This window comes from Emydura macquarii, unplaced genomic scaffold (genome assembly GCF_026122565.2).
Source record: "Emydura macquarii macquarii isolate MOO-44397 ecotype Brisbane River unplaced genomic scaffold, CSIRO-AGI_Emac_v2 contig_1254, whole genome shotgun sequence".
Lineage (NCBI taxonomy): Eukaryota > Metazoa > Chordata > Testudines > Chelidae > Emydura > Emydura macquarii.
In genome coordinates, this window is record NW_027131391.1 from 9,335,622 (window position 1) to 9,351,012 (window position 15,391).

General features: G+C 49.2%; 1 protein-coding gene across 4 annotated transcripts in view; it reads left to right on the plus strand.

Annotated features, from left to right (window-relative positions):
* LOC137154520 (acyl-CoA dehydrogenase family member 11-like) overlaps nt 1–15,391 on the plus strand; it is a 37,353-nt gene that overhangs the window by 10,107 nt on the left and 11,855 nt on the right. For 3 of the 4 annotated variants that reach the window (XM_067550235.1, XM_067550232.1, XM_067550234.1), the window contains 10 exons: nt 54–196; nt 347–496; nt 752–846; nt 3,370–3,469; nt 5,046–5,186; nt 6,319–6,411; nt 7,233–7,340; nt 12,627–12,798; nt 13,099–13,165; nt 13,497–15,326. In XM_067550235.1, coding sequence (XP_067406336.1) covers nt 54–196; nt 347–496; nt 752–846; nt 3,370–3,469; nt 5,046–5,186; nt 6,319–6,411; nt 7,233–7,340; nt 12,627–12,798; nt 13,099–13,165; nt 13,497–13,623 — 1,196 coding nt within the window. In that variant the 3' untranslated portion in view covers nt 13,624–15,326. Of the gene's footprint in view, nt 1–53; nt 197–346; nt 497–751; nt 847–3,369; nt 3,470–5,045; nt 5,187–6,318; nt 6,412–7,232; nt 7,341–12,626; nt 12,799–13,098; nt 13,166–13,496; nt 15,327–15,391 lie in introns of those variants that run through there. The other variant, XM_067550233.1, reaches the window with a different exon arrangement.

Here is a 15,391-nt window from a genome sequence, read left to right on the forward strand (position 1 = left end):
GCCTGTCACAAATGCTTCCACTAAAGCCAAGACCTTGTGCTCTTTTCTTGCAGCTGGTGGCACAGAGTCAGTGGCCAGAGAGCATCCAGATGGCACATATCGCCTCTATGGCTTCAAATGGTTCACATCAGCCACAGACTCAGACATGACGCTGACGCTGGCAAGGATCCTGGATGCTCAGGGACATGTAGAACAGGTTGGTTTCTGGTGGAACCTGGAGAGCTGGCAGAGAAATTGTTTTCCTCCTTTCTGTTCTTCATCAAAGCCAAATCCTCCTCATTCGGCCGGTGTAGAACTCCCTACAGTGAAGGGATCTCTCACGTGCTTCTATGTGGTGACCCCCTAGGGCTCCAGAGGCCTGTCCCTGTTCTTCATGGAGGTCCGTGATGAGGAAGGGAAGCTGAATGGCATTGAGGTGCAAAGGCTAAAAGAGAAGCTGGGGACGAGGCAGGTGCCGACAGCTGAGCTGCTGCTGGATGGATCCAAGGCACACCGGGTATGCAAGGGGCAGCTGGCGGAGATCTCAACCCAATAGATCGAGCCTCTCTCCCCTACTCAATGGGAATGGCCTGGCAGACACACACAAGTGAAATAAGGGTTGTGGTTTTCAAGGCCAGAGGTCTGATTTTTCAGGTGACTGACTCAGATTGAGATGAAGTGAAGAGTCCATTTCTATCCGTCCATTGACACACTTGGCTCCCAAGGAGACTCGGGGAGATTTATACTAGCCTTTGTTCTTTGATGCTTTCAGATCTCTGCAGAGGGTCGGGGAGTGGCCTCCATTGCCAACATGTTGACCATAACTAGGATCCACAACGTCATCTCTGCAGTGGCTGGCATGAGGAGGTGAAGCCCACACAGATCTCCATGCACCTGAGGGAGCAGCCAGGCAGGACTAAGGGGCTCAGCTTAGCACTGCTGCTGTGAGCCACATCGTCTGTGGTGTGGCCGCCTCTGGGAGCCAAGCGATGCGGGGATTGGGAGGAGAAGGTTGTTTCTGGAACCTTATCTCACAACATCCTGGCTTTCAAACTTCCTGTTTGCTGCTTTTGTTTCAAGTAGGACTCTAACGCTGGCTCAGCTTGAGAGCTGCTCGGGGCAGGGAATGTCTTTTAGCTCTGGGTTTGTACAGCACCTAGCACAGCGGGGTCCTAGGCCCTACAGCAGTGCAGATAATGTGTAGTGACACTTGTGCAAAAAGCCACATTACTGGGCAACCTCTTGCTCAAAGAGCCCAGCTCAAAGAACGCTCCACCCCCGGGTCTATTCCCATCAATACCTGTCCAGGCACAGAAGTGTAAATTGACGTCACGCCACTGACTTCCCACCCGGGGAGGGCTCTGAAGTGCTGCTGCTGGCAGCCGCTTCCCCCGCCCAATTCAATGGGATGTGGCGGCTCAATCTAGATCCTGAGCCATCCTGGCAGCTGTGGGTGTTCTAGCAGCACCCCAGGGCCCCGACCACCTAGGAACATGTGGCCCCAGCCTCGAGCAGTCCAGCTGGGTCCCAACGAGGGGGACAGGGCAGGAGTGGAGAGAAGATACTGCTGTCGCCTCCCCCTTGCTGAGGGGTGGGGTAGGGAATGGAGGGGAGCCAGCAGTGGCTCAGGGGCAGGCCGTTTCTCCTGCGGGTGTTTCTGGGACAGCCAGCGAGTACAAAAGAAGCCCGTCACTGCATCTTGCCTGGTGGGATGGGGTGGGCATGTGGGGGTCCCACTCAGGAGGATGGTGGGAAGGCTGTGAAGTGGTAGGGGTGGAGGGAAAGACCAGGACAAACTCCCTACGGACCGGCTGGATGGTTCAGAGGCTCAATGTTGTGCAGCAATAACTGAACTCAAGAGCTTGGCCTCCCTAGAACTGGTCACTGACACTTGTCCCCATGGAGGATGATGCCAGCATCACATGGGCAATTCTGAGGCTGAGCTGATGTTCCAGAGAAACATGGGACCCTCCCAAAGCATCCACTGGGTCCGGGCTGGGGACCAGAAACACCCTATGGAGAACCTTTGTGCTAGGGCCCAGGTAGTGCCTCCCTGTCACGTGGCCTTGGGGAGAAGAGAGCCATGCAGAGACACCTGCCAGTATGGGCAGAAGCCAGCAGAGCAGGGACCAGTTGTTTGTCTGTCTGTAAATGTCAGGGTGACTCGCCTTAACCTTTTGTGTGGCCTAGAAAACAGCAGAGACTCCCGCTGCCAGCTGAGCTATTCCTTGCTGCTGGGCACGCGTGTTAGCCAGGGCTGTTGCATCTGCTAGTCCAAGGACAGAAGCACTGAGCAGCCTCCACGGTATTACCAAGGCAACAGCATTCCAGCCTTCAGCACTTAAGGCCAGGCGGTGACAGGGAAGAGGTTTGCTGGGCTGATGGGGAAAGGTGAGCAGTGCTGCAGGTTAGCCGTCTCGTAGGCTGACAATGCGGTGTCATTTCCATCTCCATCCCACGCTGGGAATGGCTTGCAGGGAAAGCTAGGAGCGTGGGTTCCAGAAGGGAGCTGTGTTAGTCTGCTTTTAGCAAAGCAGTGAGAGCTCTGTGGCATCTTAAAGACTAACACATTTATTTGGGCATGAGCTTTTGTGGGCAGAAACCCACTTCATCGGATGCGTGAAGTGGAAACTTCAGTTTGGTAGGTGCATATATACACATGCCAGGATGGGTGAGTTACATCACAGTGAGGAGGGCAAGTGTTAACGAGGTACATTCAATCCGGGTGGATGAGGCTATTCACAACAGTTGATGAGAAGGCGTGAATGTCAAAAGAGGGAACATTATTTTTGTAGTGGGCTAGCCACTCCCAGTCTCTGTTCAGACTCAGTCTGATAGTGTCAAGTTTGCAGAGGAGTTCCAGCTCTGCAGTTTCATGCTGGCGTTTGTTTTTGAAGTTTTTTTGTTGAAGTGTAGCAACTTTCTTGTCTGTTACTGAGTGTCCAGGGAGATTGAAGTGCTCTCCTGGTTTTTGAATGTCACCATTCCTGATGGCTGATGTGTGTCCATTTATTTTTTTGCGTAGAGACAGTCCAGTCTGGCCAGTGTACAGGGCAGAGGGGCATTGTTGGCACATATTGATGGCGTATATCACATTAGTAGATGTGCAGGTGAATGAGCTTCTGATGGTGTGGCTGATGTGGTTAGGACCTGTGATGGTGTCACTAGAGTCGATGTGTGGGCAGAGTTGGCAACGGGGTTTGTTGCAAAGATACGTTCCTGGGTTAGTGTTTCTATTGTATGGTGTGCAGTTTCTGGTGAGTATTTGCTTCAGGTTGGGGAGCTGTCTGTAAGCGAGGACTGGCCTGTCTCCCAGGGTTTGTATTAGGAGAGTGGGTTTAACGTGTATGGGAATGTAACTCTCTTTTCCTGACTGCCTTTTGGCCCTAGGGTGCTTAACCTGGCCAGAGAGTATGCCAGCAAGCGGGTCGTCTTTGGGAAGCTCATCAAGGACCATCCCCTGCACATGCAAACTATGGCCCGGCTGGAGGTGAGGCTTCCTGGAGCTAAGCTGGCTCTGTCACTGCTACGGTAGGGCAGCGATTCACAACTGCTGCAATGAGCTGCTAATCAGCAAGGCTAGCCTGCCACTGTTGTTCATACCCAGACTCGTCAGAGCTACGTGTAATTTTGTTACTGCTTCTCTCACACGTTTTCTGGCACAAATGCTGCCAGAACTGTCTAGTATCGACCCAGGGCATGTCAGACAGGGATGTGACACGCACTCCAGCAGGATTTGAGCTGAGCAGCAGTCCAGTGTCACTGCAGAAGCCTGGACTGGCTCAGACAGCAGACATGTGCAGAGCTATTCCTCACAGAAGTATGCAGATGCCCATGGACCCCAGTGCAGGTTATTCCAGCAGCAGGGATTGAGCTTGGGATCTCTGGATCTCAGCACATGAGCCTCTCAGGCCTGAGCTAAAAGACTCAGCTCCATTAGCCAAAGCCATAGCTGGCACGTTAACTTTGATAGGTGTCCCAGCCACCACTACAGGCAGACAGAGCCCCCGCTAGGATTGGGGGGGGGGGGTAACCATCTACAATAACAGGTCTGTGGACTGTAGAAGTGATCTGGGTGGGAACCTGCCTGCTGGCTCAGATGGCTTAGCTGGGCTTTGAAGGGATTGCGCAGCTTGGTCCTTCTCTGCTTTACAGAGATCAGAGAAGATTCTTCGTTATGGTTGAAGACCAAAAAACAGCCAACAGCAGCTTACTGTCCACAAAGGAACAGTGGAGCAGCACCAGGGGGTGTCACTAACACACAAAGGGCCCCCGCTCACTTCCCAGACCCTGCCAAAACTTCGGTCTCCTCCTTGCTCCGAGCAATGTAACTTCGTGCAAATGCTTGTCCCCTTGATGGGACAAGTTTCTCTTTCATCTCCCCCTCTGCCCCCAATACATAAAAATCCCTTTTCAGGGTGGTGGGGGGAAGGGACAGCGGTATCTCCAAGATGTCACCATCAGACGGTTCTACCATCGCTGAGCTTGCAGTTCCCTGGGCCCAACATCTCAGCTCCTGCCTCGGAGCAACGATACGGCTGGCTAGTCTAAATGGCCTCTGCAGAGCACATCCGTACAGATGCAAGCAGAAAAGCTTAATATGATGTTGCCAGGGAAGTGAGCCGCTTGCCAGGGAATCACCCAGAGTCCTTGCAGGTCACGGTAGCTCCATGGTGGCACCTGAGTTGCTGTGGCCTCTGTGTGGATCTTCAGAAGGACATCAGCTTGTGTCCGGTGCATCATTGTGAGAGGATGTGGACTTGTGGTACTGTAGTATAGCTGAGAATTGTATCAGGTGCCTGGAAGGAGCACTGATCTGGTGTCTGACAGAACCTAAAGAAATGGCATGGTCACACCCCTAATGCTGGACCAGGGCTTCAGAGTTACCAAGGGACTGAGGGCCCCACACCTGGCCTGTAATAGCCGTGCTATAGCAGATGGGGCAGAGCAGCCTTTGGTAGGGATTCAAGGTGATTCTCCTGCTACAAGGGCAGATGTAGTTGGTGCATTAGTGTGTCCCCATAGGCATTGCACATGGGTGCTCCCTGCTTCTCCTCTCCCTGCAGGTGGAAACTCGAGGGGCATTTCTTCTGCTCATGGAGACAGCCAGGCTGCTGGGGTTAGAGGAGACACACATGGCCAGTGAGCAGGACCTGCATCTTCTCAGGCTGCTGACACCCATCGCCAAGCTCTACACCGGGAAGCAGGTATCAGCCTGGGTTGGGTCTCTGTGCAGCACATCACTGACCTCGGGCTGGAAGCAGGAATGAGTAACAGGGAGAACACACAGTGCAGCAGCCAGGGGCTGGGGTAGAAAGAGGAGAACCCACTCCTGAAAGGCTTGCAGCACAATGGACCTGCTGCTGCCCGTTAGGGCAAGTGAGTTAATTAACTGCTCTGCGTTGTGGGGAGTGGAGGTTCACTTACAGGGTAGGAAAGAGGCGTGTTTCTTAGATCGCAGGGAGATCCCAGTTCACTCAGTGACTGGCGGGTGAGGCACCTCTCACAGCTGATCAGAACAGCTGAACGAGTATTCTGGTTTTGTTTTAAAGTGTGCGCACGCCTGGCTGAAAAGATGTTGCTGAAACTTAAAAAGAGAATTCCCCTTTGGGCAAAGAGCAAACAAGGCCAATTCACTCCCCAGAGGAATTTGTTTCCTACAGTTATGAGCAATAGAAAAAAGGGGCTCTGGTTTGTAAAGAAGTTCAGTTCAACCTTAACGCTAGGGGGCCCTCCTGCTGTTTGTGTCTCTCTAAATGTGCAGGAGTTTGAATGGATCCACTTATCCAAGGAGGGAGGGTGTTTGTCTTGAAACAAATTTCTTTACTTCCAGGTCCTGTTTTTCGCATTATTTATGAATGGAGCAGCAGGATTAGTGTCTGCTTCTTGGGGCAACTTGTCAGCCACTCACCGTTAACACTCACTGTTAAGCTGCTGAACGTCAAGGTTTTGACCAAGTGGCCCATTGAGTAGGCGCCTTTCCCGACCTGCTGTACCCCCAGATCCTATGTGGCATGTAAAACCCAAATTTGTCTCCTCCCATGGGTTGGCTTTATTAACATAGAAACCTTCAATAAGGTGTTATCAAGGCCACTCCCCAGGTTTGACTGCTCAGCCCACACCGCAGCTCCTCTCTCCCCAGAGCCCCTCCACCTCCCTTTTATGTCCATCTGCCTCACTGCGTCAGCAGAACCCACTTCACCCTTTCGCAGCAGGGTCAGCACCCAAACCTGTTGGATGCACCATGGCAATTAGATGGAGGCCGCACGAGCAGTTTCTCCAGCTGGGTAATCTGGATTGTGTAGTTCAAATCCTGGAGCCTTGTGCTCTGTTTTGCAGGCGATTGCTGTTATTTCTGAGGGGCTGGAGTGTTTTGGAGGGCAGGGCTACATGGAGGACACAGGCTTGCCAGTCGCACTTCGAGACGCGCAGGTGAGAAAACACTAACCAAGGACGACAGCTCTTCTGCAGAGCTGCTTGTCGGTGCCCCTCATGCATTCCCTCTGCAGGGCTGCCAAAGACCGATTGCCAAATGTGTAGGCTCAGGCGACAACGGTTCCCTGCCTGCCTACTGTCGTGGCTGCTCTCTGCCTGTTTGCCAGCACCTGGCGGGCTCCCCTCAGCCCTGCCGTCGGACAACAGTGCTGTGTTGCTGTGATAGAACTGACCTGTCTGACGTTGGTCTCCCTGTTCCATCACGAGGGCCTGACTCCTGCGCCACATACCGACTTCCACTGCCTGTTCGCCCTCGTGTGAGCTCACCCCTCCCTCCTGCTTCACACCCTCCCCCCTACAGCCCCTCCTTACATCCCTGTTCCCTCTCCAGCCCCCGTCTCCTCTCTTGGGGCACTGCCATTCCCACCCTCCCGTACCCCATTCAGCTGCTCCAACTCGTCTGGTCTTCACAGCCCCTTCTCCCAGAGCTCCACTTGCTCTAGCCACCAGCCTAACCCCACCCTCTTTCCCCAGCCTTTACCCTCCTGGCCTGCAAGCACTGGGGGGAGTTCTGGTTTGCCCCTCTCTACCTCTGCTCTCTCTTGCTGGCTGAGCAGCTCCACTTCTCCTTGCTCATCCGCTCCCTAGCCTCCATGCCTGGCAGCTCTATCTCCTCTCTCCCTATCCCACATTCAGTAACGAGGGGCTGCGGGGAGGACACCAGTCAGAGAGCTCCTGCCTTTGGTAAGAAAAAACCACTTTTCTCTTAGACAAACCAGTAACAGCTGCTTTTCCTGCCCGTCCCTTCCCCTCCACAGGTGCTGACCATCTGGGAGGGAACGACAAATATCCTCTCGCTTGACGTGCTGCGCTCTCTCACCAAGAGCCAAGGACAGGTGCTGGCTGTATTCTTCTCTGCAGTGCAGGTGAGCTCACTCCCCGTAACACCGATCACCCACAGGTACCCGGTCTCCAGACCCTCCTTGGCGTCTTGCGCCTACTGTAAGACCAGTGCCAATGGCATCCAACCAGGCATCTCCCCCCCTCACTGCTGAGGCTGCGGCCTAGCACCCCATGTTCCTGTCTTATGGCTGTGATTTGGACAGGGGAAAGCCCCCAGGATTTGACAGTTCTCCAGCTATGGTTCTTGGCTTCACTACCGTGCACTACTTGCTCTTGCATCCTTGAGCTGTAGGTGGGGAAAAAGGTCTGACTTACTGAACCAATTCTCCTATCAGCATTCCCCAGGCCTGCATTGCCGTCCCACAGAAGAGCCTCAACAAGCAATGTGAAAAAAGTCCCTCTGCGTTCCCTGGAGTGGACTGAAGCCCTTAGAAAGCCACCCAGCTCTGCATTTCACTTGACACTATTCCAGTAGGTTCTAGTGACACCAAGAAAAGCCTGGCTCAACGGCTGTCTGATTGCATCTCTGCATGCTGCAGCCAGCTGGGCCTGACAAGGCTTATTAGTCTGCAAAAGAGAAGAATGAGGGGGGATTTGATAGCGGCCTTTAACTACCTGAAAGGGGGTTCCAGGGAGGATGGGGCTAGGCTGTTCTCGGTGGTGGCAGATGACAGAACAAGGAGCAATGGTCTCAAGTTGCAGGGGGAGGTCTAGGTTGGACATTAGGAAAAAGTTTTTCACTAGGAAGGTGGTGAAGCACTGGAATGGGTTACCTAGGGAGGTGGTGGAATCTCCATCTTTAGAGGTTTTTAAGCTGAGGCTTGACAAAGCCCTGGCTGGGATGATATAGCTGAGGTTAGTCCTGCTTTGAGCAGGGGGTTGGACTAGATACCTCCTGGGGTCCCTTCCAACTCTAATATTCTATGATTCTATGATTCCAGGCTTAGACTTCTCCTGGCAGGAGACAGCAGGTGGTCATAGGGTCTTCCCTGCATCCAGGTACCAAGTGCTGTTGCTTAGACTAGGCTTCTAGATGAGAGTCCTGGTTTGACATATGGGTGTAGCACAACCTGCTTCTGAACTGCTGGTGCCCAAAATCTCCTGGCGCTAGGAATTGGATTTCGTTTGGGTTGTTTCTTCATATTTCCCACTGTTTCCACTCATCGTCATAGCACCTCCTGGCATCAGAGTGCGGGGCTGCAGGGATCTTCCATACCCTAGCCCTCCAGCCAGCTCTCCTCTTAGGTTCAGTCCCCTTCCAAGGTAATGAAAGTCCAAGTGAAAATTCAAACAAACATCCAAAGAGTCTTATGTCCCTCCTAGTCTCCACTGCAGTTCCCTGCTCTTCGTCCCTGCTGCAGGGCGCTGCACACTTCTTCTGTGCTGCTTAAGCAGAGCACTGCCTCCTGGAGTTTTTCCCCTGGAGGTTCTTCTCAGCAGGTTCTCCACTGCCTCCCCTGCCTGGGGACACCAGCTACTTCTCCTAGGGACCTCTCTGATTCTTACAGGCCCCATTTCAGCCTGCCTTCTCCAGCACCTTCCCAGGGAGAGGGAGCTCCTTCCTGGTGTGAGTTCTCTCTCTGTCCCCCTGTCGCCTACTCTGACCTTTTCTCAGCTGGGATCCCTAATTGTAATTAGGTACCCAGATCAGGATCAGCTGGGGGATAACTGCTACCTCACAAGCAAGGCTGAGGCCGACTGTTAAAAGGCCAGCCCGCCTGTGACACCCACCTTTTGGGGAAATAGTTTAGCTCTCCATAAAGCAATGGATTGTTACCATTCCAGGCATGAGTCTTGTTTCCTACCATTAATGCCTCTCTCGCTACCCAGTACGGTTTGGTTTAGCTCCATCCCTCACTTACTTGTCTCCAGGAGTGGAATCCACTACAAGGAAGGAACATTGCCGGTAAAGTTTGTTCTCTGGGGTCTAAATCTCAGGGGATTCCCCATCCAGCTTCCTCCCCACAGAGCTGGGGGTCTGCTAGTCCTGCTTTTCACTTGTGTGAACTGGCTCTTGGTGGGAGCATGCGCCTCTCCCTCTTGGCCAGGAAGTAAGTATGTGATACTGAAGGGCCTTGAGGGGTGCCACTAGACAAGCTCCCACCTGGTGTCATGCTGGGGCCTGGCTCTAAGAGTGACGAACCACTCAGAAGTATATCTTCAGAGAACGTGAATTACGGGGAACTTTCTTTTCCTTTGCACCATGTGATTATGGGAAGCGGAGAGCTTTTCATGTTCATACTTCATGATGCATGCTACAAAGGCAAGGCAAGTAGAAGGAAGATAAACATTGTGTCCACTGGATGAGTATCCTGCTGATCTTCAGGTAGAAAGTGCAACAGGAGGAATGAACGTGAGATATAGCACTAGATTCCTAAGACAACCATCTGGGATACATCCTAGGAGTTTCAGATGAACAATATATGGGGTCAGGAAATTCAAATTAAGTTTTATTGGCTATGGGCTTTGCTATAGTAATTGCGGGTGCATTTTAAAATCCATGTCTGCTCTAAAAATGGCATTCTGGGGTTCCAGACTTATTGTATGTCCACAAATTCAGATCAAATTTGATCAGATCATAAATAAAACAGTCCCTTTCTGAATATCAGCTATGCAAAACTCAGCCTAGGCTGTGTAAGAATCAAGCTGGGGTTTTTTACCTTTTCATGCATCAACAGTGATTATGCAGGCTAGTTTGTGCCTTCAGTACAAGCTGTGGAGCCCCACTGAAGGACAGTTCTTGTAAATAAGTAGATTTGATTAGTAATAGAAGCCCCGCAATGCCATTTTTAGTCGTTTTCAAGAATAAAATCACACTAACACTGTAAAGCACAAACATAGGTTGTTCAAGTAATGCTACAAAGCTGACTGGAACATTGTCTGGTTTGTGCTCAGTTCTGTTTTTGGTGTTATCCTTCTTATTTTTAAATACTCATAACCTTGCAGATGATTTTCCGTTATAAGAAATGAGCCCAGTTCTGGCTACATTGTTTGTTAGCTGTTTGCAGCAAGGAGAGACTAACCAAAAATAGTGGCTGCTTAAACATTTTTCTGTGTCAACCTGATGGATTCAGAAACATTTAGACCCCAAAGGTCACTGCCTGTATGACAACATCAGTCAGAAAAGTGACTGTAAAAGTGGCACCCTTCTGTCAGTTATACTCTTAGACACTTAGAGCAGGTAGATTTGGAGGATAGCAAGGCTGGAGTTGTTTCTGCCTTTGACATAAATCACTGAAGCTGCTGGCTGAGTTCTCCATTCCAGATTTTCTCTCTCCTTCCAATGGAAGAGATTTTGATTTTCCTGTTGGTTGAACGTGTTCTGTTGGCAGTTAAAAAAAAAAAAAAAAAAAAAAAAATCACCTGTAAAAAAATTAGCAAATTTGAGATGAAAGGATTTGATGCAGAACACATACAGACCAAAACCCTGTCACTTTTCTGACCATAACCACGCTTTGAGGTACATCAGATTTTAGAGCTATACTACATGGATCCCTTTGAACACAAAACAGCAAGACAGTTTAGGCAGTAACAGTTTGTAACACAGCCAGCTGTAGTACCAAGGTATTAGTGTGATATATGCGTCTACTGTGTTTTGAGAATCCATATACCTATGGCTTCGGCCCAGCCTGTTATGACTATTTTTCTGCCTTTGGAGTCTGTTATTTGTTGGCATCAATCTCTAAGTTACTTTTTTAAAAGGCTTTATAAAACATCTCATTAGTATGCTGGGTCTTGGAGGATCCTTTGGACTTTATCTTGGCAGCAGCCCTGTCCTGTTTAATGATGTTGGTTGGTTTTGTATTTATACTAAGTCTGCTGTGAATGATTATCCGCTTCACATGGAGTACAGCATAGTGTGCACTGAGCATTGTGGGATTTTGTATAGTAATACAGTCACAGAATACGGGAGGATTGTTCCGAGGAGGGCGTAGTGCAGGCAAGTATTATAGAATACAAAGTTGGGTTGAATTTTCACAGGCTGACGCCGACGGAACTAGCAGGCTGTATTTTCCAGTAACAACAGTAAGAACTGTACCGTCATCTGAAGTATCAAAAGCCTAAAAATACACAAAACTACTTTTTAGCAGAATATCAGCTATTCATAAACATCAGTTTCATAAGTAACCTGCAAATAAGAGATTAATTCACATGACTAGCGCTCTATAAAATGCTACATTAACAGCTCCTCTTTGCAAATCTAACCATTGTAACCCTTCTGTCATATTGTACTAAAGCAGAAAAGCACAAAGTGCAGAACTACCGGGGTAAAGATGTAAAATTCTGTAAAACATAGCACCTCCGACTCTTGGGCTGAGACCCAGTGTGAAATCCTGGCCTCACTGAGGTCCATGTCAAAACACCCATTGGCTTCAAAGGGGCCAGGATTTCACATAGATTGCAAGTTTTTCAACCCAATGATAATGGAAATGCTGATCCAAACTTAGTATCAGTAATATGGGAGAGGAATGTTACAACACCATTTAGATATTTGATACAAACACACGTGTAACGTGAATAAAGAGCCCTTCTGAGAGCTCACCATGTAGCAGCTTGGGAAACCCAAATTAGGGCAAACCTCAACCTCACACATCTGGACAGCAGTGTGCACACTGTATTAACAACAGGCAGCCAGTGCAGAGTGGCATGAAGGTCTCAACGCTGACCTTCCATCACGTTTTTCCCAGTGCAGCTAGGCCACTGGAAAAATGGCAGCATAATCCAACAGAGGGGCCGGCAAAGCCCCTTGGACCAGCAGAGCCCTGATGCCTCGCTCCTTTGGGCCTTCCCAGATCTGCATGACTCGTAAGGGAAGGATTCTTCAAACCTGCCTTTTAGCTCAAGGGGAGCAGGAGCTGAATGCACTCCTCAGACACAGGTCTAACGTCTCACTGGAAATGGAAATATTTTGATGTCGAAGCACAGCTCAGATACGGTGGTGATGGGCAGGTATAATTTCTGCCTGATCCAGGTATGTCATTACAAGGCCGTGTGTACGCTACATACAGCACTAGGTAGCGCGTTCCACACCTTGCTGGAATGCCAACGTGGTGAATCTGGCTCAGAGTGGTTTTGTTATTAATGCTGCAAGGGTCCTTCACAGGATGTTCTCCTCAATGCAGCTGAGCAGCTTTCTGTCAGAGTTGGCTGGCATGGAATTAGCTTCCCCCTGGCAGCATCTGTGAGAATTGCAGAGGTTTGAGCTCTTTCATCAGTGTCCTGCCTGGTGGTCTTAGGATTTCAGCTGCTGTGTTTCCCTACTGGAAGCAAACACCCTGTAACGTTTTCTGTAACGGCTTTGTTTGCAGGGGAAGCTGGAGCTGGCTTCCAGCATTTCAGAGCTGGCATCTTCTGTGCAGCTGATACAGGATGCTCTCCGCAGGCTTGGACAGTTCACCCAGAGAATTGGCTCAGAGGGGGCAGCTGTGATGGAGCTAGCAGCAAGAGATTTTGCCTACACTCTGGCAAGGATCTACACAGGTAATGGAGAGAACTGACAAACAATCCACTTCAGAAACTCCAAAATGACTCTGAATTAGTCTTAGGATGTCCCTGTTTCAGGAATCAGATGGAGGAGAATGGTTTTCACATGTTGATAGGCAATGGTGCTTAAGGAATGCTTGGTCACTGCCTCCTTTTCAAACTGAAGTAGATTTGGGTCTGAACCAGCTGAGGCTGCAGGAGGCTGTGACGGAGTAAGGAACATCTGACCATTCCATTACTCCTTCCTACTGGGATTGGAGTTTGGGAATATTTACATCTCACGTGTGCTTTTCGCAGGGGCTCTCTTACTTGAACATGCAGCCTGGCCTGATGCCTCCTCCACTGATGCCTACACTGCTCAGAGGTAAATAGAAACACTTCTTTCCAGCAGGCTACGCACCTCACTAGATTGATCTGATCCATTTCTAGCAGTCAGTCACACCTTTCACTGTGACAGACTGGTGACAGACCTCAATATCAGCTGCTGACAGAGACAAGTAACTGTCCTGTTTTGGTATCAGTGAATCTTTTTGGGTTTTTTGTATCAATCCACTCCCACTGTAGTTTGGTATTCATGGGGATTGTCTGTCCGGAGCATGCATTTCTAGAGATTGTGACAGTACTAGAGGTTAGGTTGCAACAAGTGTTGTCTGTACAAGGGCTTTGGTTAAAAGTTATTTGCATATCCTACTTAGGTGGTGCAAACAGGATCTCTGCCCGGTAGACTCAGAAGAAAAAGCCGGCTGTTACAGTGCTAAGGCAGCTTCCATGGATATCGCCTTGGTTTATGAAGGAAGCCGAGTTTTAAAAGGAAAGCTCTGACTGAGAAAATCCATAAACACTTTGAAAGAGAAGTTGGCTTACAATCCTGGTCAGTGCCTGGTGCAGATGATACAAATTGTATTTGCTTATAGTGAGCTTAATATTTAGGGTTATGCTAAACAAATGGGGCTATGACCATGAGTATCACTGATGTCTTTCAGGAAGTGTTGAAAAGAAAGGTACTTAAAATGTTTTAGGCAAATGTGGTGGTCAAACGTAGATAATGAATGAGTGTTCTTTTCAACACAGAGACAAGGAAACAAAACCAAACCTAAATCTGAAGCCTGGTCTAAGACACAGAAGTTTATAAAATGGGTTTTTGGCTTTGTAGCACCACTTCCCCAGCCCCTCCCTCTGAGACAACACCCTGCCACTGCTAGGCTGCCTCCAGCAGCTTTATGTCCACAAGGACATTCTCCACTGGCCTCTTCAACCACAAGAATGTGGTCCCCAGGCTGCAGTGTAACTTGGGAAGGTAAGTCCCACGTACAGGTCAGGGGTCTATTGTGGTGTAAGCAGGTTTCCCAACTCACCAGTTGCTCACTACAATAGATCCTGGCTGCAGCTGGGTAGGACAAAGAACCATATAATTTCGTTGAGATGAAACCTTTATCTTTATCCTGTAACTAAACCTACAGCCGCACTCGTATTTAGGCTAGCTGTGTTTGTGATTTTCTCTTTAATTTCTTCCTTATTACAAATGATTTTTGGGTATAATTTAAGATAATTGGACGCGGAGACTTTAAGCTGGGAATGCCTCGTGCTGGGGGCCTGGGAAAGTAGGAAACTGACCTCTGAAGAAGCTGAGTCTGGAGTAGACATAAGGGTCTAAGTATCTGGCCAGAGATGAGGAAAACAGAGATTCTCTTTCCCAGGCAGTGCCAAAAAGGGAGAGCTATGGGTGAGCATGGTTATTGGGGGTGTTTGGCTAAGTTCGTTACCCTGTCAATGGGTCTGAAAGAAATGGGTGAGGTAGTTAGTATACACAAGGAATTGTTAAACAGAAACTTGATGCTATTGAGACGCGTATGTCACAAGAGATGCAGATAAGCACCTTCGGGCAAGTCTACACTACAAAATTAAGTCGACTTAAGTTACGTTAACGTACAGCCTCTGCAGTAGCTGAATTGGTTTTACACGTTCACACTATGCTCTTTGTGTTGGCGATGCGTGTCCTCACCAGGAATGCTTGCACCAATTTAACTGCCAGTGTGGGGCATTGTGGGATAGTTTCTGAAAGGCAGCAACAGTTGATGTGAACAACACAGTGTCCACACTGACATTGTGTTGACCTAAGCACTATGCCTCTGAGTAGTGGAGGTGGAGTTATTACGTTGGTGTAGTGGGCGAGTTACAGCGGTGGGAGCTATGTTTTTGCATATACTTTTATAGTGTTAGGTCAATGCAAGCTGTCTTATGTCAACCTAACTCTGTAGTGTAGACCAAGCCTTAGTGTATTAGAAGCTGAATTGTTAAGGGACAGTACTGAGGCGAACTTATCCCTATATGCTATTTAAAAATCAAACCTCTGGTGAGATCAAATACACAAGCCAGCTGATAAAATTACACCAGAAGCATAAGATCTAAGCAATCTTCTTATAATCCCTATGAAATAAGTGCAAACAACTTAAAATGTGAAACCAATTCTTTGAACAAGATAGTTCAGTAATTTGTCAATTTTGCAATAAAGGAATCGGGAAAAGGCTCAGTGTGTTCATACATAGGGAATCTGTCTTTTTAAAATACATCTTGTGCTCAACATTTAAAT